The sequence below is a fragment of the Astyanax mexicanus genome, chromosome 16 (genome assembly GCF_023375975.1).
Source record: "Astyanax mexicanus isolate ESR-SI-001 chromosome 16, AstMex3_surface, whole genome shotgun sequence".
NCBI classification, from domain to species: Eukaryota; Metazoa; Chordata; class Actinopteri; order Characiformes; family Acestrorhamphidae; genus Astyanax; species Astyanax mexicanus.
In genome coordinates this window covers 26,630,540-26,651,562 of record NC_064423.1, presented here as the reverse complement: position 1 = coordinate 26,651,562, position 21,023 = coordinate 26,630,540, and the positions used below count along the sequence as shown (strand labels likewise).

At 37.0% G+C, this 21,023-nt stretch overlaps 2 protein-coding genes and 1 long non-coding RNA gene across 4 annotated transcripts in view; 1 reads left to right on the top strand and 2 right to left on the bottom strand.

Annotated features, from left to right (window-relative positions):
- Positions 1–11,944, bottom strand: part of psmd1 (proteasome 26S subunit, non-ATPase 1) — a 56,337-nt gene extending 44,393 nt beyond the window's left edge. Inside the window, exons 1-16 of the mRNA XM_022669814.2 lie at positions 11,729–11,944; positions 10,126–10,169; positions 9,882–9,955; positions 9,588–9,757; positions 9,083–9,291; positions 8,269–8,412; positions 7,932–8,158; positions 6,036–6,096; positions 5,752–5,880; positions 5,227–5,315; positions 5,019–5,097; positions 4,751–4,924; positions 3,845–3,956; positions 3,247–3,443; positions 2,440–2,535; positions 922–986 (exon numbers count right to left, since the gene is read on the bottom strand). Coding sequence (XP_022525535.1) covers positions 922–986; positions 2,440–2,535; positions 3,247–3,443; positions 3,845–3,956; positions 4,751–4,924; positions 5,019–5,097; positions 5,227–5,315; positions 5,752–5,880; positions 6,036–6,096; positions 7,932–8,158; positions 8,269–8,412; positions 9,083–9,291; positions 9,588–9,757; positions 9,882–9,955; positions 10,126–10,169; positions 11,729–11,744 — 1,886 coding nt within the window. The 5' untranslated portion in view covers positions 11,745–11,944. The remainder of the gene's footprint in view (positions 1–921; positions 987–2,439; positions 2,536–3,246; positions 3,444–3,844; positions 3,957–4,750; positions 4,925–5,018; positions 5,098–5,226; positions 5,316–5,751; positions 5,881–6,035; positions 6,097–7,931; positions 8,159–8,268; positions 8,413–9,082; positions 9,292–9,587; positions 9,758–9,881; positions 9,956–10,125; positions 10,170–11,728) is intronic.
- A 177-nt stretch (positions 11,945–12,121) lies between these two features.
- On the top strand, positions 12,122–14,657 carry LOC111192530 (uncharacterized). Its single transcript, XR_002649974.2, has 3 exons — positions 12,122–12,250; positions 12,404–12,464; positions 14,560–14,657. It is a non-coding gene; the product is annotated as an uncharacterized LOC111192530 (long non-coding RNA).
- Positions 13,689–17,581, bottom strand: LOC103040691 (uncharacterized). 2 transcript variants are annotated; one of them, XM_049465271.1, is made up of 3 exons: positions 16,830–17,581; positions 15,732–15,829; positions 13,689–15,634 (listed from the first exon to the last, which is right to left on the bottom strand). In XM_049465271.1, the coding sequence occupies exons 1-3, from the start codon at positions 17,470–17,472 to the stop codon at positions 15,572–15,574; spliced, it is 804 nt and encodes a 267-aa protein (XP_049321228.1). In that variant the 5' UTR covers positions 17,473–17,581; the 3' UTR covers positions 13,689–15,571. The 2 variants fall into 2 exon arrangements, with proteins under 2 accessions (XP_049321228.1, XP_049321227.1); XM_049465270.1 differs by having other exon boundaries at positions 15,722–15,829; positions 16,830–17,578.
- Between the last annotated feature and the right edge of the window lie 3,442 nt (positions 17,582–21,023).

The following is a 21,023-nucleotide window of genomic DNA, read 5'->3' as shown; positions in this document are numbered from 1 at the left end:
ACAATAAAGCACGGAAAAGCCATCTCCATTAAAAGTATGGGCGGAAGGGATCAATCTCAGTGTTTCTTTTGGAGATATTAACAAGAGGGAGGGTGAGGGAAAGTCGACCGCAAGCAACATCCATTTGAAAAGATCCTCCAAACACATTTGGAAAATATTCCAGAAGAATGGATGGAATCTAGCCTTTGTGTATACATGTGCAGGCAGATTAATCAGGCTTTGCTGGGGGAAAGATTCTGGGACAAAGCTGACAGGCAGGCCTTGTCCAAAAAGGAGCCAAACGCAATCAGAACCTGCCTAAAATAAGCAATCGCAGCTATTTTGGCCAGCAGGGGTCAAAACATCTCGCATACGATGCTGCACTTTCAAAGGCCATCTCTGTCATCAACAATAACAGTGGAAGGAATTAGAAAACAGAAGCGGCAGATTACGGGAAAGGTCACAAACTCTTTGGTTCAGGGTCAGAAATTTAGTACCATCAAAATTTTCACAAGACCTTGTGGTTGGTGTGGTGTAGTGTAGTGTAGTGACTAACTAGAGGTTGATTCCACAGTGATGCAGGTGTAAACCATAAGAGCGTGTGGTTTGTTTGCATCAGCCCACATAGCTAATTAGGGCAGGATGTAGTAAAGTTCTTTAGTCCACTCACTAAACAGCAGTGAGAAACCAAAACTAACTAACTTAAAATAGGTTTAATCCCTGTATGAGAAACAGACCCTTAGTGTTCTAGATAATACTCCAAATAAGTTGTGAAGATGTACAAAAGAAAATAAATAATAATAATGTATGAAAGGTTGGATCACAGATGTAGATAACCACAATTAAGGACAGTACATAAGACTCATCTGACTCAAGTGAGAAATGTTAAGGGGTGTTAACACTGAGAGGGAAGAACACACTAGAATACAGGTCAGACTGTACCTGAACATGATGAACCCAATGGATTCGACAGCGGCTCTGCGCACATCATCGTTCACATCACTCACCTGTCAGAAGAGAGAATGCGACCACATCCATAAATAAACCCTGACAAAACATACCATTTTCTTGAGCTGTCTTTTTATACTATCTATTACATTTATCTCAATTATGTTTTACTGTGTGCTTTGTGCATCCCGACCACAGCTCCACATCCTTTACCGCACATTTAAAAGAATAATTTTCAAATCTTAAAATATGCTTTGCAATACATCACAAGTCACACTGATGGTTATTTTTTTTAAATAAAACTACACAGTCTAATTGCAACTTGTAGTAATACTATGAGCTCAAGTATCAGCTTAGACTGAGGATCTATCTACTAACATCTAAACCAGGGATGGGCAACTTCCATGATGGAGAGGGCCACATTTTTTTCAGCATGACCATTGGAGGGCCACATGACCTCGCACTTCAAATAATTGAATATGAAAAACGCTACAAATGATTTTCAATAAGAACAAATTTTATATGAATTTATATCTGTATGTTTACAGCACCAACATTTATTAACAACTATTTTCTGCATATTAATGCATTTTAATACGGCAAAAGACAAACCGTTTGCTTAAAAAAAGTGCAAAAAGGAAGTCCTTCATATCAAAGAACAAAAATTTTGCTTAAAAAACTGATTGCAAATACAGTAGTTCCTCTGTGTAAAATAAGTTCATTATAACAAGTCCTTCATAAGCAACATAGACAAAACATTTGCTTAGAAAAGTGCAAAAGGCATTTGAACTCATTTATAACAAAGAACAAAAAAGATTTAAAAACTGATTGCAAATAGCTCATTCAATAATTGCAGAAAACTAGACCACAGAGGCCCAACATTTATTGAAGCTCACTGTTGCAAAGCGCCCGTGCCCGCTATTGTTTGGCAGCGACCGCCCTCTAGCGGTCAAAAGTAGAATTACATTTTTTTTTTTTTATGAAATTATGAAATTATTTTTGATCTATTCGCGGGCCGCACTGAGTGATGACGAGGGCCGTGTGCGGCCCCCGGGCCGCCAGTTGCCCATCCCTGATCTAAACTATCATAATGAAAAGGCTGCCACCTGCAGGGAAGAATGTGAGATGTGAGTTCAATGCATGAACTCCAGAAGAGCAAAATGTTTAGGTTGTATTAAATTACGGCATCTGTCACTCTAATCCTGATACAGCTAGATTTAGTCCCAGCTTCTACGTTTTACACATTAATATGAATACTGTCTAGTATGCAATACTTCTCAAAATTACTACTTCAAATTAAATCAACTATTCATAGGACAATTTTCTCAACAGCAGTGCATAACAGTATTCACAACAATATGTTTACATACATCTGCATATTCATCTTTAACTATATAAAAAAGAAGTTAATTAAGAGTTAAAGCCATATCTCATCCTCTTGTGTGGGGGGGGGGCTCTGTAAACCCTAAAGCATGTGTCTGGCTAGCGTGAGAATGAAAGTGGAAGACATACAGCAACATGCAGCAGGCGTCGGATAGCCTTGTTGTTCCCGGAGCCACAGTATGCCATCCCCACTGTGTACATTCCTGAGCGGCGAAGAATAGGATCCTGAAGGACCGTGAAACAAAACAGAGCTTGAGTGTGCAGACATCGCCAAGCACAGAATACATCACCAGGCGACATAATCAATGCCACGGAAAGGGAAGTAATGCCTGGTGAACTCTTACACTCTCAGTAGTGAAACTGCCTTTTAAACTGAAGACACGGACAGTTAGAAACGATTGGAATGACTCAGAGATAGTACCCGTCCTGACAACAGCTTTCAAAAATTAATAAGGAAAGGTCTTAGCCATTTAAAGGAAAACATGCATCAACTTGACAGGTACTTAATTTTGCTGTCAAATATCCAGTAAAAGTGTTTCAGCTATGAATTTAAAGCAGCTAGAGAAGAACCATATTGAATTTAGATAAGCAACTTGTGAAAAATGAAAAACTTGTATTTTTGTAGCCTTTGGTTAAAACATTTACATAGACATTCCAAAAGTCATGGGGTAGGATTATGTAAACTGATCTTGAGGTGTAAACTCTGCAAACAAGATCAGTGTGACATAAAAAAAAGAAAAACCTTAAGAAAATTATTTTGTAATAAATCAACTGTGAATTCATTGAGACATTAGCTTCTAAGCAATATACGGACTTGTTACTTTTCATCAGTTTTTTAAGGATTGGAAAAGGTCTCTTTTCAAAAGCATGGCAAATTGAGTGATAAGGTAAAAGCAAAAAAAAAAAAAAAGGCTTTAAAAAGTGTTAATTGCCCACCTTGTCACGACAGAGGCTCTCAATGAGAGCGTCTGCCTCCTCCATCCTGCCGTACATAACCAGTGCGATGCCCACCGCCAGCCCACGCAGGATCTTCTCATGCTGGGTCTCCTGGGCATAACCTACCATGTCCTCAATAGCCTGAGCAGATTTAGAGCCCAGCATGACCAGACCAAGAGCCAGGCCGGCAGCCTCTCCTATAGAAAACACACACAAACAAAGCGATTGGTCAGAAATAACAGATTAGTGCAGGCATAATAAGTTATTACTACTAATTTGTTTCATATGAATATTTAAGACACTCAGTGGTGACAGGTTAAATTGTTGTACCTTTTTGCTAACTAATGTGACAAATGTAAATTATGCTTTTATTTCCAGAAAAGAAGCTCTGTACACACACACACCAGAAAACGTGAACACCTTAAAAACATCTACTTTTCCACAAAGTATTTTCTTCTCTACGGAGAAGAAAACATTCTCCGTATGTTTCAATGAGCTACAACTGGATAATAATAATAATAATAATAATGATAATTGCACAGTAAAACTTAGTGGTGGCCCCAGGAGACATTAAACTGCCTGAACTGAAGTCACTTGCCTGTAACTGCATCATCTTGGTAGAGGTTTGATTTGAGCAGATCGTACACATCCTGTCGGGCAGTCCCAAGGGCAGCCAGCCCGAGACCAAGGGCACCACCGTGACGAACAATCTGCAAGACAGAAAGCAAGTTCAGATACAGCATAATCTACTTTATGTCAATTGGAATTTAATGACTAATCACATTGTTTATAGTTTGCGGCTCACAATCTTTACCACAAATATTAAGGCTGGCCTGATGATGATGGAAAGAACTAATTAATAAATAGTTTTGACAAGAGGAAGGTGGGGACCTCGGAAAAAAAAAAATTGGCTCCTCCCAGGGTTTTTTCCTGCAACTTTAAGGGACCATCACCTTAACTTGTTTTTTTTTGCAGTAATCACAATGATGATAATAGGACCATATTTATTTATTTTTTACAAAAGTGGTTATTGTGATAGACCTAGTCATGGACAAAAAGGTGAGCTAAGCTTTATTTAAACTACAAAAAGTGCCAGAAATGATTTTGATAAACAATATTATTGTCATTGTAAGACCATTTGATGCCACTTAAACAAAGACAGTGATAATAAAGCATGATAATGCAACTACACCCTTTTAAAAAGCAAGCATCTCTTAATTATTAGAATGAGCTGAACAGGTGTCATTTATAGAACAGCCGGGAAAGACAAAAACAGACAGTGTTTATAGTCATTCTGATTGTTAATGTGAATTCCAAAAACAGTCGAAATTACACCTGTGTTACATCTGGATAAAATGCGTCTGAGACGTCGGCTTCAGTGATTAGAACACAACTTGTTTCTAACACGTATAAACCTCATCTGGACACAATCCCAATACTTACAACACACAAAACTACATACTCAAAACAAAGTGTTCAGTGTGTAATCAGCTAGGACACTCACGTCATTGCTGGCATTCTTCAGCTGACTAAGGAGGTAATCAATGATGTCCCCTCCGTGGTTGGCATGGATCAGCCCGAGGGCATAAAGACCACCTCCTTCCTGGTAGGCGGAGCCAGGCGAGGTGTCTTTGGGCAGGTAAGTAGCCATCAGTTGCAGGGCTTCTTTTTCATGGCCCTAGAAAAAAAAAAGCACAAAAAGACATTTCTTTAATGAATGCAATATGTGAATCCTCCTGCATAAACTAAACAGAATGAACCAAATTGCTTACCCTGTGAATGACACCCAGACTTGCTGTGGCGGTGAACTTGGCCCAGTTTGTAGCTCTCGCAAGCCACTCCAGATTTTCTCTGAAAGTAAATAAAAGCATATAAATTTCCTCTTGGAGAATGTTCAACAGTTGTAAAACAGTTTTCTTTTTCATAATTTTTATTGTTTTTTTTAAAAGTGAAATCTCATCATCTTAAAGGACATCTTACCTAAGAAACTGGTCACTTGTGGTTCCCGTATGCATGAAAGAGTTTGCTATGACTGTTGCTGTGTGACATACTGAATTTCGTACTGCATCCTAGAAAAACAAAACAAAAGGACATGTTAGCACTATTCTTTCACTTTTCTATCTTTTCAAATCAGATTAAAGTCACTAAAATATGTGGTCCTAGATCAGATAAGTCTGCAATTAGTGGGCATGCGACTTCAACCAGCCGTGACAACATAGGAAAACAACGTGAAGTAGCGGAACAGTTGACAGGAGGCCATGCTACAAAAGCAATAAATAGGCCAACATGTATTATTTTAAGACAGATACATTTACAGAGTCATTTACATTTTTGAACGTGGACCATAAAAAAAAAATTACATAAAATATAAAATATAATTGGTAAAATGATTTAGTTTTAATTTCAATGTAATAGTTGTTATTCATCAGATAATTCCCAGTCTTATCATTGCGCAGTCATTAATAGCCTTGATTTAACACACAGGTCACTTAAAGGTCATTTTACCTTTGTGTTTTTGAGGATCATTAGGTCTGTGTTGTTGTTTCGAATGAGGAACTGGAGATGGAGCTCAATGGCCATTTCACCGCTAAGAATCTTGATCATTTTTGAGTTCTGATCCTTTGGCTCATCCTTCTGTTGGAAGAGGAAACACAGGCACCAGTGAGATTCGGATTAACGAAAACACTCAACTGTCACATCCCCTACATACAACTTCAACTGTGATCCACAGTGTCAGCTCTGGCAGGAGCCTTGAAAGCAGAAGTATGAGGTGTGCCAGACATAATTACCCCATCTGCAGCTTTTCCAGCAGGGGAACTGCCTGCCTTGTCATCTGTCTCCATGGCATCACTGAAACAGCACAGTACAGCAGGGTAAACAAACAGAGGAATTGCTCAGTTCACACTGATTTTTTACTTAATTTTAAATCAGAAAGAAATTCACATGTTGGTTAAAATTAATACTATTGGGCATCCCATCATACTTTAGCTGTAAATAAGCAACAGGAGAAATAAAACATGGACTAGAAGATGTCAAACTATAGATATACCTGCCACATTAAAATTAGAGAGACAGATTTTCTCCCAAAATACAAATACACCTTTTCAAAACAAAAGACTTGGACATTAACCAAAATACTAGCTTATACATCTTAATTAAAAGTGGTTGTTTATGAATTGGGATTAAGTATATGTATACAGTCAGTTCCACAAAACTATTTGTAGCCCTAAAATATTTGTGCACATGTGCACTTCGGATTCTGGCCTGTGAATATAAAATAACTTTCTTTAAGAGTGTTTTAATACATATCCCCAATAAATAATCTGCAGTCAGAACTGATTCTGGGATCGTTTAGGAAACGCTGGTTTGTTTTCGCACAAACAAACTTTTTCCAAACAGTAGCACAATTGCATTGAACAATCCTATGTCACTTTTCTGTGTGCAGATGGATAAATGCTTTTGGTTGGTTATTATTTTTATTGGATAAAAATACTGAAGCTGAGAGGAACAGAGCTTTTGGTGTGCATGACATTCCAATATTCGCAGGAGACAAGCAGCCATTCTCGTATTAAAAGATTTTAAATTTATCCATACAGCCCAGCACGAGACAAGTATTTATGTTGTCAATACCCGCACACACTCAATGAAATTATGATTAATACATTATCCTCGCTCCCGGCCTCAGACAGTATGGATTTATTAGGTATTAAGTATTAATATATTGATGGATAGGGAAATAACGTGATAAGTGGAAGCTCCTACAGCTCCACCAATTGCGGTATTCTAGCTTGAATATGCCACTTTCCACATTACAGACAATGTAAGTTGTTACTTTAAAGTAAAAACGCTTCACAGTGCTGCTTTATAATAAGCAGTTTTTAGTTTAAACATTTCATGAGCATCTAAAGCACCTACTCAAAACACCATGGGATTAAGTTTGCACTATCTATTAGTTCATACAGTCAGTCTTGACTATAATGACAGTTTCAAGATGCCAGTGTCCGGTATATTTCCTCAGGGTGTATAAACAGTCTTTAATAATAACCTGTGCACCTTTTAAGTATTCAGTGCCTCGTTTTAAATGTTAGGGCCCTAAAGTATGGAGTTACTTTGAGCTTCTTAATGGTGTAAAAATAGCAATTTCTTAGCATGGACAACACTATGCCCCTAACACTAACATTGTAGGCTTGTTGGGAGCATCGGCTAAAAGCGCTGTACTTTGGAATGCTGGGAGTGAACAGAGGTCCTTTAACAATCGTACATCACACAGTGAGAGCATGTAGTATTTCAGACCAATTTTGTTTCTGAATTAGATTTCAGGCAGTTTTTCCCCTTCAAATACTTTATCTAGCAATTTCTTCTGTTGTCAGTTACTGATAGCTAGATCTATTCCCCTCAGCCTATCCATACAAATACCCATCAAACTGCATGGAAACAGTTCCATCCCAACAAAAAACTACAAAGCTACATCTAACAGTGTGGATAATGTTATACATTGGCTCCAGCAGATTAAAATAGGTTGGCGTGTATTTCAGACAGCTCGCTCATTTACTGTCACTCCACCAGACTAAGGCTGGCAGATCATAGTGTAGATCTGTATTATGTCCTGCAGCACATAATTTGTCTCAAAAAAGTGGCTCTGCCTAATTTGGTCATACAAGCCTCATCCCCTGTCCGGTGCCCACCTGTCTTTGTCCTGAGTTGGCACAGTGCCAGTGTTGGTGGAGCCTGGGACCGCTGGGATCGGGGTGCCAACGGTACGCAGGTTCTGGATGACGGAAGACAGGAACTGCTGGCTGGCGCTTTCATACAGGTCAAAGCAGATCTGATAAGCCATCAGGAGGTTATCCTCCTTCACCAGCTTCTCCAAGATATCACTCACTGCTTGGGGATCATCCAGGAAAATCAGACACTACAAAAGGACAGATCAAGACAGCACAATAAGTGGAATAATTGAGCAGCTTATCCAACAGGAAAGAGTTTTTTTAACTGATGTTCCTTTTGCTGATGTCTGACTTTCACCTGGCAAACGTTGATAAAGTCAGGCTTTTCGAGGTTCATGTAGAGCTTGACGAGGACTCTGAGCACCTCATTACGGAACTTCTTATTCTGCATCAGCGTCATGCAGATCTTCAGGCTGTAGGCCAGCAGTCCACTGACATCATTCTGGACATCAAAAAAGAGACATATACATTTAAACTCTATTAAAGGACGTGAACTATTTTTCAAACAATCACTTGTATATTAATCAGTTGCAAAAGCCAGCAGGAGTATGTGACACACAATCAATGTGCTAGAGTGAAGTTGTTCACTGGAGCTAATACTTAGATATCGAAAGAACAACATTACTTATAATAATGCAACTGCATCAGACGTCATAAATAAATACATTTATGCTCCATAATGCAAGTTTTAGAACAGAAAGATACATTTTTCATGTATTGTTACAATTCTAAAGTGTCAAAAAGTATGCTTTTTTAAAAAAACAGATTTCTCCCATATTACATATCTACAACATCACATCACACAGTGAGAGAATGTAGTATTCCAGACCCACTGTTTCTGAATCATATTATAGCCATATTACCTATTTGCTGTTATCTATAGCACATACCTATATCTATTCCCCCTTTTTGGGTATAGTTGCAATAGTGTGTCCAAAAAAAAAAAAGCTTTATGCTTTGGTTTATGCTCAATTATATACACGCCAGATACCATCACACACAATCAATTGTTTAATTAACATTCTTCACAAAATCCATTACTAATCAATCTGATGATATACCATATAAAAAAGAAACAAACAAAAAAGCCCACATATTTAAAAGCCTCATACCGATTCAAGAATTGTTTTCTCAAAGACATCCAAGCGTCTCGTCTCCAGAGCAATCCCAATGGCCTGTTTGTATTTGTGATCATCCAGGCACCGCTGAAACATCTTGTTTACAATGCCCTCCAGACGAGGATCAATGCTCTTCTTCTCCTCGTCCTCCGGCAGCTCTGCATTCTCCACGCGCAGCTTGGTGTAATGATCAATACATTTGGCTGTGGAGAAACAAAAGCACAGTCTGAGAAAGAAAAAAAAAAAAAAAGGTTCCCAAAGTAGGGCTGCATCTGAAGGCTGACAAAAACCCCAATACTTTCACCCAACAAGAGAGGAAAAAAACACATTCTAAAGTTTAAACATTTAAAGCCAGCATGATTGACTCTTCAGAATGGCCAAACACGCATACATAACCTTGTTGTTAGCTGATCAAATTTCAATATTCTGTCTTTTTTCCAACCATCACCATTTTATTTTACCCCCATTTGGACAAACAAAAACAAAACTAAGCTCTTACCAATAATTGTCTCCACATACTCCGAATCATCAGCGACATTGAAAAGATCTCCAGCACCCAGAGCGTAGTTCAAAGATTCCTCAAAAGCACCAAGGTGGTAAAACACTTTTGAGGCCACCAGGGCAGCGAACTCTCTGCTACGGAATGTCTCATCTTCATACAGGACCTCGCTAAAAAAGAAACAAAAAATATTACTTTTAACCAACCATGCCAAAGGTACTGGACAGAACTTCAAAAAAATTTATTACATACATTTTAATATTTGAAAACCACACTAGTGCTAAATTTACTTACATTTTGTCCACAGACTCTGAAATCTCTGCCCAGAAGTCATTGACGATGGAGTTCAGCTTGTGGAGTGCAAACTCCTGAAAATAATTAAAAAAATTATACTTTTTCCCTTCACTAAGTCTATATATACCAAAACTAATGAAAGAACAATGAACTATATGCTGGCATAAATTAGTCCCATTCAAATTCTATGAGTCACTTCTGTAAAATCATGCTGCATGTAAACAGAATTGCGCAAGACTGTTACCTTTAGCTGAGGCTCATCCTCATCCAGGAGGGATATGATTCCAGCTGCAGAAATAACAAAAGGTCAAAAGTTTTAACATACACTTGCAGGTACAGTTATTTCCAGTAACACTGAGGGATAGTAGGACCTCTAAAATGGATTAAACACAAACACTACAGACAACTCCAAAAAAACTCCAATGTCTGACCTAAATGTGAAAATGTAGGCAACACTAAACTATAGTAGTAAAATATCTGCATTTATGCAGACTACTAAATTAGTCACTCTACAATCAAATATTATATTTCCCCATAATACTGGTCCCAATATTTTAGTCCCATCTTTAATATTTATAAATATCTATACACCAAATTTTCAAAAACATCATTATATTTACAAAAGGCCATATCAGCTTGTAAACAAATGCAAAATTAGTGGATCCACATGATGTACTTGTACACATCAGCTAAAAAAACAAACAAACAAACAAAAAACATAAATAAATGTCTTATATAAGGGCTTGACTGGTTGCTTTAGTAAAACCAAGGGAACTACTTTTTCCATAACTGTTAAAAAGGGAACGACACTGAGAAAATGTATGGAACTATTAAATAGTTTTCACAGTTTTGTTTTCTTAAACTGGGAACTACACTAAGAAAATAAATGTACTACATTGAGGGAACTATACTGAGAAAACAGTGTACTAAACTAAGGGAACTATACTAAGAATACAATTTATTAAACTGAGGGACCTAAACTGAGAAAACAATGCATTAAACTGAGGGAACTTTCCTGAAAATACAATGTATAAAACTGGGGGAACTTTAATGAGAATACAATGGATTACACTGAAGGAACTACACTGATAAAACACTGTATTAACTGAGGGAACGATACTGAGAAAACGATGTAATAAACTGAAGGATATACACTGAGAAAACAATTTAACTCTAGGTTTTAATCTGAGGGAGTTTTCTAACCTAACTTACTAACTAACCATTAAATAGAGGGAACTATTTAAAGTTGTGGGTTATAATTAATTACTAAAAAAAACTTTTTTGCTAGTTAGTTAAATTACCCGCTCGCTAACGCTACCTAAATAAAAGGCGTCTCAAAAACTGAGTAGCTATGAACTGCGGTTGAATTCCCTGGTCCACCTTAAAAACTGCACTGGCCGAAATGTCAATGTTGGATCATTTAAGGTGGAACGGTATATTTTAACTAGTCGGTTGTGAGCAGAAACACACTTCACATAATTTTAAGTAATATGGATTGTTTGGTGTTATATGCAGGTATCTAACCTAGTTATTAAGCTAGTTAGCAAACTCATTGTTTACACAGCACTGGCAGTTATGTCAAACCCGCTGGAACAGGGTTAGCACAGCAAGCTAGCAGAGGATGCTAAGCTAAATGAGTCAGTATGTTGAAGCTATGGTAGGCTAAAAGACTAAAATAAAGGACTATTTTGAAAGCTGAACTCTACATGAAGCTCACACAGTACGTAAAACTAATGTTTGTGTATAAAGACAGAACGAAGGCGTTTAAATAATCTGTATTTCCCCTTGTATTCTGCCCGGTTAGCCCAGTGTGTGTGACTCAGCTAAATCAGTTACTAAACACTCACCGGCTGAAGTGATCATCGTGCTGCAGTCCGAGCGTTAACCCCCCTCTGAGCGAAACCGGCCTCTGTGGAAGATAAGTGGAGCCGCGCAGACCGAGATAAATAACCACTAAACAAAAAGAACACGGAGAAAAACGCAGTAAAGTCCGCAGCCCGCAGATCAGCCGAGACGCGCTTCACTCCAGCGCCGCTTTCCTCCATACAATGAATCCGGGTCCTCAGCGAGAGCTGCCCTGTGCCTGACTCACAGCATACACGTACACACATGTAACGTTACACACACAAACACACACACGCTTATCATTCGTACCTTAATTATTCTGTGTGTATACATGCGAATTATTCGAGGTAAAAAACACTAATGTGAATTTCCTCAGATATTAAAAAAAATCTAATTTGTGTATTTCTACAAAGGCATTCGCATCGAAAGCCTATAACGTTTATGAGGAGCCAACCCACATCTTAAATATTATGAACATTACCACCGAACGCTAGAAGGAGCCCGCGAGCGAGTCATCAATGGATGTAAGTGATTACATTTAAACGGCTAATACCTAAATTAAAAATAGAAACTAACTAATTATCTGTAATATTTCTTTAATTTCTAAAAGAAAAATAAATTTAAATTTAGCTTAACAAGCAAAGAAAACTTACCTGTATGTTTCTGTTTTTCTCCAGCTAACGGGTTTAATACAGTAAGGACGCTAGCTTTTCTGCTACTGTGAGCTGTGGCAGTTTGGTAAGACGTTTTTATTATATTTAAGTTAGTGATTATATATACAATGAAAAACAGCACTGTAATGCAATTAACATGAGGCATTTAATATTTCTTCACATCCCTTATAAAGCTAACTTATATGTCCTGCAGTTGTTTCTGATATTAGGAAAATTACATGTTCACAAAGTAAAATGTTCTCTCTCAAAACAAATGAAAGTATAAAAATAATTACATCCTACATACAGATTATTCAAGTAATAAGAATGCATTTAAGATACCTCTGAAGTTATATGTAGATTCTGTGGTGCTTATATTAACGAGCAAACGGCGCCACACAGCGGCACCTTTAAACCACCACAGCCTTCCCAGTTGTAAATCTGCACAACCTTTTTACTTTCCTTGTCTTTAAATTACTTTAGCAAGTCTGATTAAACTCACTTGACAATTGCTAGGTTTCACAGCTCTGTGAGCAGAAAACTCCACAAACTGTGCTGGACTCCATTAAAAATGTTAAAGTTTTTACCAACTGTGATCCTGGAGGATCCCACTTTATATAATAGTAATAATGGATGGTTGCTGAGCTCTTTAGCCGGGCCCAGTGTGTTGGGAGCATTGAAAACAAAAAAGTTAAGGGAAAATACTGATCTAAGGTGTTCTGTTACAGTCAGGATGGTTAAAAACTGGATATCCACGTGAAATCTAGCCTCCCACTGGTAAACAAGCTGATTACACTTCAGCTCTTAACAAGCCTAGCCTGTGTTTTTTTTATATTTATTTTTTATTTTGATGTACTAGCTGGACCAAACATCCCAAGTGGCATTAATAACATCTTAACATGGAGAAGAGTGTTCAGCATGAAGGCTTGACCATCTAAGAATCATGTTTATACTAAGATGCTTTTAGAAAACTCACCCTAGGTTTTACTAATTGAATAGCCTGGTCAGATTGGTCATGTCAGTAGACTAGTTAAACAGTCATACTAAACAGAAATTTTACCAGCTAAATGTGGCTGTTTTTCAGCAGGGCTAAATGAGTAAGCAACCCCAAGTGATTTGTCTGGGTTAAAATTGTAATTTATCAATTCTCAATATTTAATAAATATTCAAGTGTAAAGATGCAACCCTGTGGAACCCAAATAATTCTTTGCCCCTTAGGTCCTCCAAATTATTTCATCACACTTTGCAACATTTTCGAGCTGAAAGGTTTGAGGCAAAAACCCACAAAAAGAAACAAAAAACAGCAAGATAATTTTGAATACTATTCTCATTTATTTGGATCTTCTAGAAACCAATTTTTGTCACAAACAACACAAACGAAAACTAATTGTCAGTATGACACAGATTACCGTACACAAAAATATATAAATATACTGTTTGTACGAATTATCAAAACTTGAGTTCATTACAAAAATACCGTCAAATAGAAAAAGAGAATAAAAATATAATCAGCATTAATACATTACATTCATTAGACACTACCAGTCTACTGCAATATGTCTCTAAAAAAATCCTTTGTATGATTCTAAACAGTAAACTTTATTTAGTCATCAACAGACGTGGTTAAGCTTAAACCAGGTCTTTTGTGATATTCTTATGTCCTGGAATATGTCCCAGCATGTTTATGTTTTACTGTTAATGTCTGAATTAATCCAAACTGACCTCACTGAGGGAGATCACATTCTAAATACAGTTAAGTCAATTATTTTTTTATGTGATAATTTCATTAAACTATCAATATAAAAAAACAGCCTGTACATGTAGACTAAAAAAACTGTAGACTGTAAATAACCTCTGTTGTGATTGGCTGTGCCTCAGTCAGAAAGCAGTCTGGGCTAAAGCACTACTTATAATATCTCTCAAATTTTTCATAGTTTTTATATCTAGACTGTATTGACTTCCTAGTGAATTATACTTCTTAAAGTGTTAGCATTTTTTACTCTAACTTTAGGCAGTTGGTGTGAACTTTTTTGTGAAATTTACAATTGATGTGGCTCATTTCATGGCAGGAGAAATAGTGAAAAATTACACATTGTAATCAGTCATGTACCAGTACTTGTGTTTGTACAGTGTTTTAAAAAGAATAAACTGATGGTGCATTTTCTGTTTCTTTTAATCAGATACAATGATCATCAGTAGCTTACAAACAAAGATTTCCCTACATCTCCATTTAAGCCTTTGCCTGAGAGTAAACACTGAGAAGGACAAGTTTGAGGTCAGTCAGCAAAGGATTGAATGAAAGACAAGTATTCCAAGCTTAATTTATCATATGTAGGGTTGTATTGTAAACAATACTAAGGATATCAAATCATCCTTAAAAAATATTTAAAGGGGATTTTCACTGCTATTTCTAATGTTCTGCATAATTTAGTGTTTCAGATGTAAACATTGAGAGTGTTTACATGCATATTATAATCTGATTACTGCAAAACATCAGTCAGTAATGCGATCAGTCATTTAGATGAATTCAAAAACATCACAGACCCAGTGAATTTCTGGTACCACAGTCTGTTTTCATGCAAGCACCAACCAAGAACCCTGAGAATACTCCAATTAAGAGTATAAAAGGACTGAGAAATATGATTACTGTGCTGAAGTCCATCTTTTTTTAATCAGCTTTCTAGACTCCAAAGGTTGCTGTTTACCTGACCACTTAAATAATAAACAAATTATGAAGTGCATGTAAACACACTCTTTAATTCAGAATAGGTTTGGTATAAATTGGTTTTGAAAGAAACTATTTTGTTTTTACAGTGATGGTAAACAAAGTCAGGATATCCATAATGAACACGATCAAAACCACATTTGCTTTCTTTGATACATGATGCCTGTCTCAGACTTCAGGCCGCATATTCATAATCATTCTGTGTAATAACTTTCAGTTAAGAAGCTTTAGGAGGCATTAAACTCTGTATCACTGTAAACAACTTTTGCAAAATGGAGAATTCCACACATGACCAATTTTAATAACGTTGGTTACATTGTAACACATTAATTATGTAGAGATTTTGTTAGTTAGTGTAATACCCCTTTAAAGGTTTTGTTATCTTAATCAATCAAAGCTGTAGTCTATGTTCACAGTGTGCGTATTTCACAGGTCCAGTGGTCGTTTAGTGCATTAGTACCCCGGCTCTAATACACGTGGCTCAGCTCTCTTCTGCAGGGGGATTCCTTCTTCTGTGCTTTCTGTGTTTCCTACAGCAATAACAGATCTCCACTAAGTGAACAGTGAAAGCTGTATAATTTAATGTAATAAAATAAACAGGATTCACACCAGCTCACCTCTATGTACCTGACAATTTGAAGAATTGTTTGCTCTGTCTCTCCGTCCTCTTCTAAACCACTGTCGCACTGACAAGAACAAGTGGCCCTTTTGGACTGGGGCGTTATCTGCAGGGATATTGACACACAAAAAACAATCAACAATGAGCAAATTGTTTTTTAAGAAAGTAATCCTGTGTAGGGATATTAATTTCCCTGCAGGCCTTCTATGCCTGAGGAAACACTCCAAATCTTGTGACTAAAAACTGGCCAGACCCACACACTTAACCCAAAAGGCATCAACTACACAGAAGCTAAAAAACTAAAAATACATATCTGTGTATAATATACACGATGTGTGTGTATTTTCGGTTTATTCCATTGTTTTCCATTTATAATTTCTCACTTTACCTAGAGCTGTTCACAGTGGTGACTGTACCTAAACTTTCAAAAGAGTTTTCTGCCTCAAAAGGTCCTTCACAGAAAGATATCACACTAATTCGTTATAAATACCTCTAGTTGACCAACTTAGATTTTGATTTCAATTGAGTCAATTTGATGGTTTAGCTGGTCTACAAGCATGATCAACCTAACCATGCTAGACGAACAGCAGACCAAGCTGGATGATAAGCTGGTCAAAAGCTGGGTAATTAGCTTGAATACCAGGATATTGTATGTTTCTGCCTGGATGATCAGCTTAAACCATCTAAAGCAATCTTCAAAAGCTGGATTTGAACTGTATTTTTCAGCAGGGGATACATTTTATTTTACCATCATTAACATTTTAACTTTGAAATCAAGTAAGGTTCATTCACAGACTTGGACAGTAAACACATCCGAGATTAAGACCTATTAAGACTTTTAGAAGTTTTTACAGGCTAAAACTAAAACTAATCATGGGTGGAACATGGCTCCAGGACTTTCCAAATAGGTTTAATAATTATAGCTAACCTAGGACTGTATTCTAGGGCTGTAGTTTTAAAACCCCTACAAGCCCATCACTGACCCAGATGAGTCAACTTGGAATACATGGACACAACTTTTGTGGCTCTCAGTTGGGTATCCCATCCAGGCCCCACGTGGTCATATGAGTCATCTAGGGGAAAAAAACATTAATGTACTACTTTACCTGTGGCCTGAGCAGAAAGCACAGCTTTGCAGACATGTCTCCTGATGGCCTGCACTCCTTCCAGTGCTTTAGGAACAAAATGCCCAGCCCATATGGAGTCATGTGGATGTTTCCTGAACACGGACCTCAGCATCTGCTCCAAAAGCTCCACCGATTCCCTGGTTTCTGGACTTTCACTGTGGGCATGCACCAGTCCGAGCAGGCCAGGCCAAGCTCCATGACCTACTGTCCTGGCCTTGACATCCTTCAGCACCTCTTTCACACAGACGTGGTTGGCTTTCTCATGGACATAACTATGTCTGAATATGAAAATGACTAAGGCACAGCGCATAGCTCTCCCCTTGTCAGATTTAGCCCTGATACTCGCACCCACTTCTGGTTTTCGTTGTTGACCATCTTGCCCGGGACAGCAGTCGGACTTGACGCCCCCGTTGCTGTTGATTTCTCTGTGCAGGTCGTCCACAGGCAAAACATCAGCAACAAACTCCTTCATCAGGCTGCATTTACACTCCCCATCCTCCCTGTTCACATCACCCACCAGATAAACATTCCCCTTCCCACCGATCTGCTTCAGGATCTGCTGAAATTCCTCCTCCTCCTCCTGCGGGAATGGAGCTCTTTTCAGCTGCAGATCTGAAGCCATGAATCCAGACTGCTTTTCTCTTTTTCAAGCACGAGCGAGTCAGTTTTAAAGGATTAAATCTCACACCAGCGACCTAATCCACTTTAGCACACATTACGAGACTGTGGCCACGCCCCGTCCAACAGTACGATGGCAGCTTTTAGCACCAGCCAATCAAAGCGCAGGGGGGGGCGGGGCTCCCCAAAAACCCAAAACCGGCGTGCATAAAAGTCTTAAATTCTCCAAAAATTGAAAGGAGGTCTCCTAAATTATACATCTCTGGGAAAAAATAGATTTTACTATTTATAGGTAGTTTGAGTAAAATATACATTGTTGTTTTATTCTATAAACTACGAACAGCATTTCTCCCAAATTTCAAATAAAAAAAGAAATGACCAAACTAACAAAAAAGATGCAGAGCTTTCAGACCTCAAATAATGCAAAGAAAACCTTCATATTCATAGAGTTATAGAGTTTTAAGAGTTCAGAAATCTCTCTCTCTCTCTCTCTCTCTACATGATGGCTTGTGATCATCCATCATCCTCTTGATTATATTCCAGAGGTTTTCAATTTGGTAAAAAATCAAAGAAACATTTTTAAGTGGTCTCTTATTTTTTCCAGAGCTGTATTTATGTCTCTGTACAAAACTATTGCTATAAATGATATGATTTTCTTGTTATTAATAAATTTATTTTTTTTTTTTTACAATTGAATATGTGTTTACAAACTTTTTTCTATTATTTCTATTATTTGTAATTATCGTGTTTTTTTATTTGTCAGAATTAAGAAAGTTATTCAGTCTCTCCAGTGTTTTGAAATGTACTTTGAAAAATAAGAATGCTGTAAAAATAATTATTTATTACTATATGTGTAGGTTAATAAGTCAAATTCAGGATTAGTAAAACGTCACATTTCATTTTCAGTTGAATCCTTCTTATCATTCCTACTATAGGTGCAGAAGAGCAAGCAGCTAATGATAAACTGACCTCAGCTTAAACAAACATACCCTTGACCTTTGCCCAGACCAGTTTATCGTCCTCTGGTTTCCTCCGATATGTACATGATGACTTTTTTTAGAGCAACGTTTTTTTAGAACTATAACAATAAAAAAAAAATAATAACCATATACAGTATATTCTTCCTGCTGGTCTGAGGTTAAATAAGGGTATTTTAAGATGCACAAAACACATAAAGGTCCAATCAAGAATGGCTAGAAAAACAACCCATACTTTGAGCACTTCAGGTCTGATTTCTCAATACATTTAAATCTGTAAATCAGATCAGCTCTATTAAAACACATTTTTGGGGGCAAAATCAATGGTTACACTTGATGTGGTTTTAATGTAGGGTGAACATTATGTATTTGTGGACAGCGCCATCTCCTGACACATGGTAGTGGCTTGGTTTGCTTTCTAGTTAAATTCTTCTCAAAATATATTCACTGCATGTATTAAAGCATCCAGATATCCCTTTCTAATGAGTAAAATCAGCTGCTTTAATGTGTACAGAATTGCTAACCCATGCCTTCACACAAAGTGTGTATGATCTTCATAGAAAACAACTGCCCATTAAAACAGGACACTGTTGACCAGCACCAGCAGCAGTGGAACAGTGTGGAACAGTGAAACACTCATAATAAAATGTGATGAAATATGATGGAACCCCACCCAGCACCATTAGGATGAGTTAAATCTAAATCAAATCAGTACTTGACTTTACTGACTCCCTTGGGCAGCTGATTCAAATACATTCCAGAATAGGGTTTATAGCAATCCCATTGCTTTCCTATACTTAGATTCTGACCATGAAAGACTATGATATTAAGGGCGTAAAACATATGCCCATTAGGCAGATGGACAAGTGCACCACTCTAGAAAAGTGAAGAATGCACATTTCTGTGGCGATTTCTGTGTTTTTATGCACAGTAGTATGATGTCAAAGCTTTGGGGTGGCCCTACAACCTAACTACTAATCAACAAGTGTGAGGAGGTCATTTAAGTTTGAATCCCAGCTACTATCAAAAGTCCACCAGTCTTGGGATGTCATGTACTGAAGGATTTCTAACAGGAAAATGTAAAAAAAAAAACTTTCTGTATTCAGTCATTTTATCATCTTGTTGCACAGTTTTTAAACTGTGTGCCCAAGTGAATAACAACATTATTCAATCATTATATTCAAAAGGAGATATGTTTATTTAAAACACACACACATCTGTGTACATCTCTCCTAAAGTGACCAGTGTATTCACATTTACAGAACAAGTGTACATTTGTATTTGTAGAAGAACAAAAAAAAAGTAGAATAGTTCATTTATTTTAGCAAACGCAAACACAAGGCTAAATATCACATAAAAATTTAATACATTTATGCATTCTTAACATAAAAATTGCTTTGAAGAGTGTTGACAAGAGCTCTATACAGTGAATATATTTATTGTGTGTGATGTATGGTAAATCCAGCCTTTTAAGGGGTATTTTTTTATGTTAAATGCGTTATATTAAATACCAGTAACCATATACATTTACAGACCTTATGAATAATTTTCAGAAAAGCACCAAATTTACTTAAAATGTGATCTTTTGAATGAGTCTTAAAAGTTGATAGTTACACATAACACAGAAATTATATTAGGCATAGAATACAATATATATTTAGAAATAGATACTTTTAGCCACTTACCGTAAACATTATTATTAGAGCAGAATCAAAATCTATGACTTTTAAATCTCTTTGATTATTTTCTTTAAATAACTAGTTTCTTTGTAGTATTTACTAAGATAACATGTGCTAACCTTTTTGATAGATAGGTCTGTGTGAATGCAGTCTCTGACATAAAAATATTTTTTGAACAAGTCCAGTCTCTAACGCTATGTTTAGACTGCCAGCTTAAATCTGATTTTTGGCACACCTAAATGTTTGATAATCTGGTCAGCCAGAAACAAATTTGAGAAACAAATCAGATTAGCCTGCAGTCTGCGCGAGGTTTACCTAACCACTGATTAAATCATCATTTAATTTTATACATTTATCCAAACACTAAATTCAGCTATATTCAGCTCCTCTTATTAACTCACATTTGTAGGAACAATCACACATACTTAAGTAGTTAAGTAACCTATTTCCTAGATAGACTCCAATATTCTTTCTTCAGATTTTTAGGTTTAATGAGAAATGGTTTGTCAGACAAAACTGGTCCCACCAGTTGAAAGTTTGAACATGATTGGTACATACCTTCAGTTGTATTAGAGAAGACCCAAACAATGGGATAATTTTTCTTGTAGCTGTGTCCACTTACACCACAATTCTTTAGTCCTGGTTCTTGCACCCCCATGTCCAGCACATTTTAGAGGACTGTTTTAACACAACCACTGCAACTCTGAAAGGGCTTGTTAATGAGCTGATTATCAGGTGTGTTGGGAGCAGGAAAAGCAATACATTTGCAGGCATGGCAGGTGCCAGGATCGGGACTAAAGAACACTCACCTATATCACTGAGAACAACAGCCTGATTGAACAATGTTCCATTTAGTATTTAAACAAAAGTATTTAAAGTATTTAAAAAAGCATTTTTTT

Bases quoted from the DNA above. Each gene is read 5' to 3' on its own strand.
- LOC103040691 (XM_049465270.1), bottom strand. From the start codon at position 17,472: ATGGCTTCAGATCTGCAGCTGAAAAGAGCTCCATTCCCGCAGGAGGAG. The intron at 15,830-16,829 runs GTAAAGTAGTAC...ATATCCCTGCAG, and splicing joins GCTTTCTGCTCAGGCCACAG to ATAACGCCCCAGTCCAAAAG. The intron at 15,635-15,721 runs GTGAGCTGGTGT...TTATTGCTGTAG, and splicing joins AAATTGTCAGGTACATAGAG to GAAACACAGAAAGCACAGAA.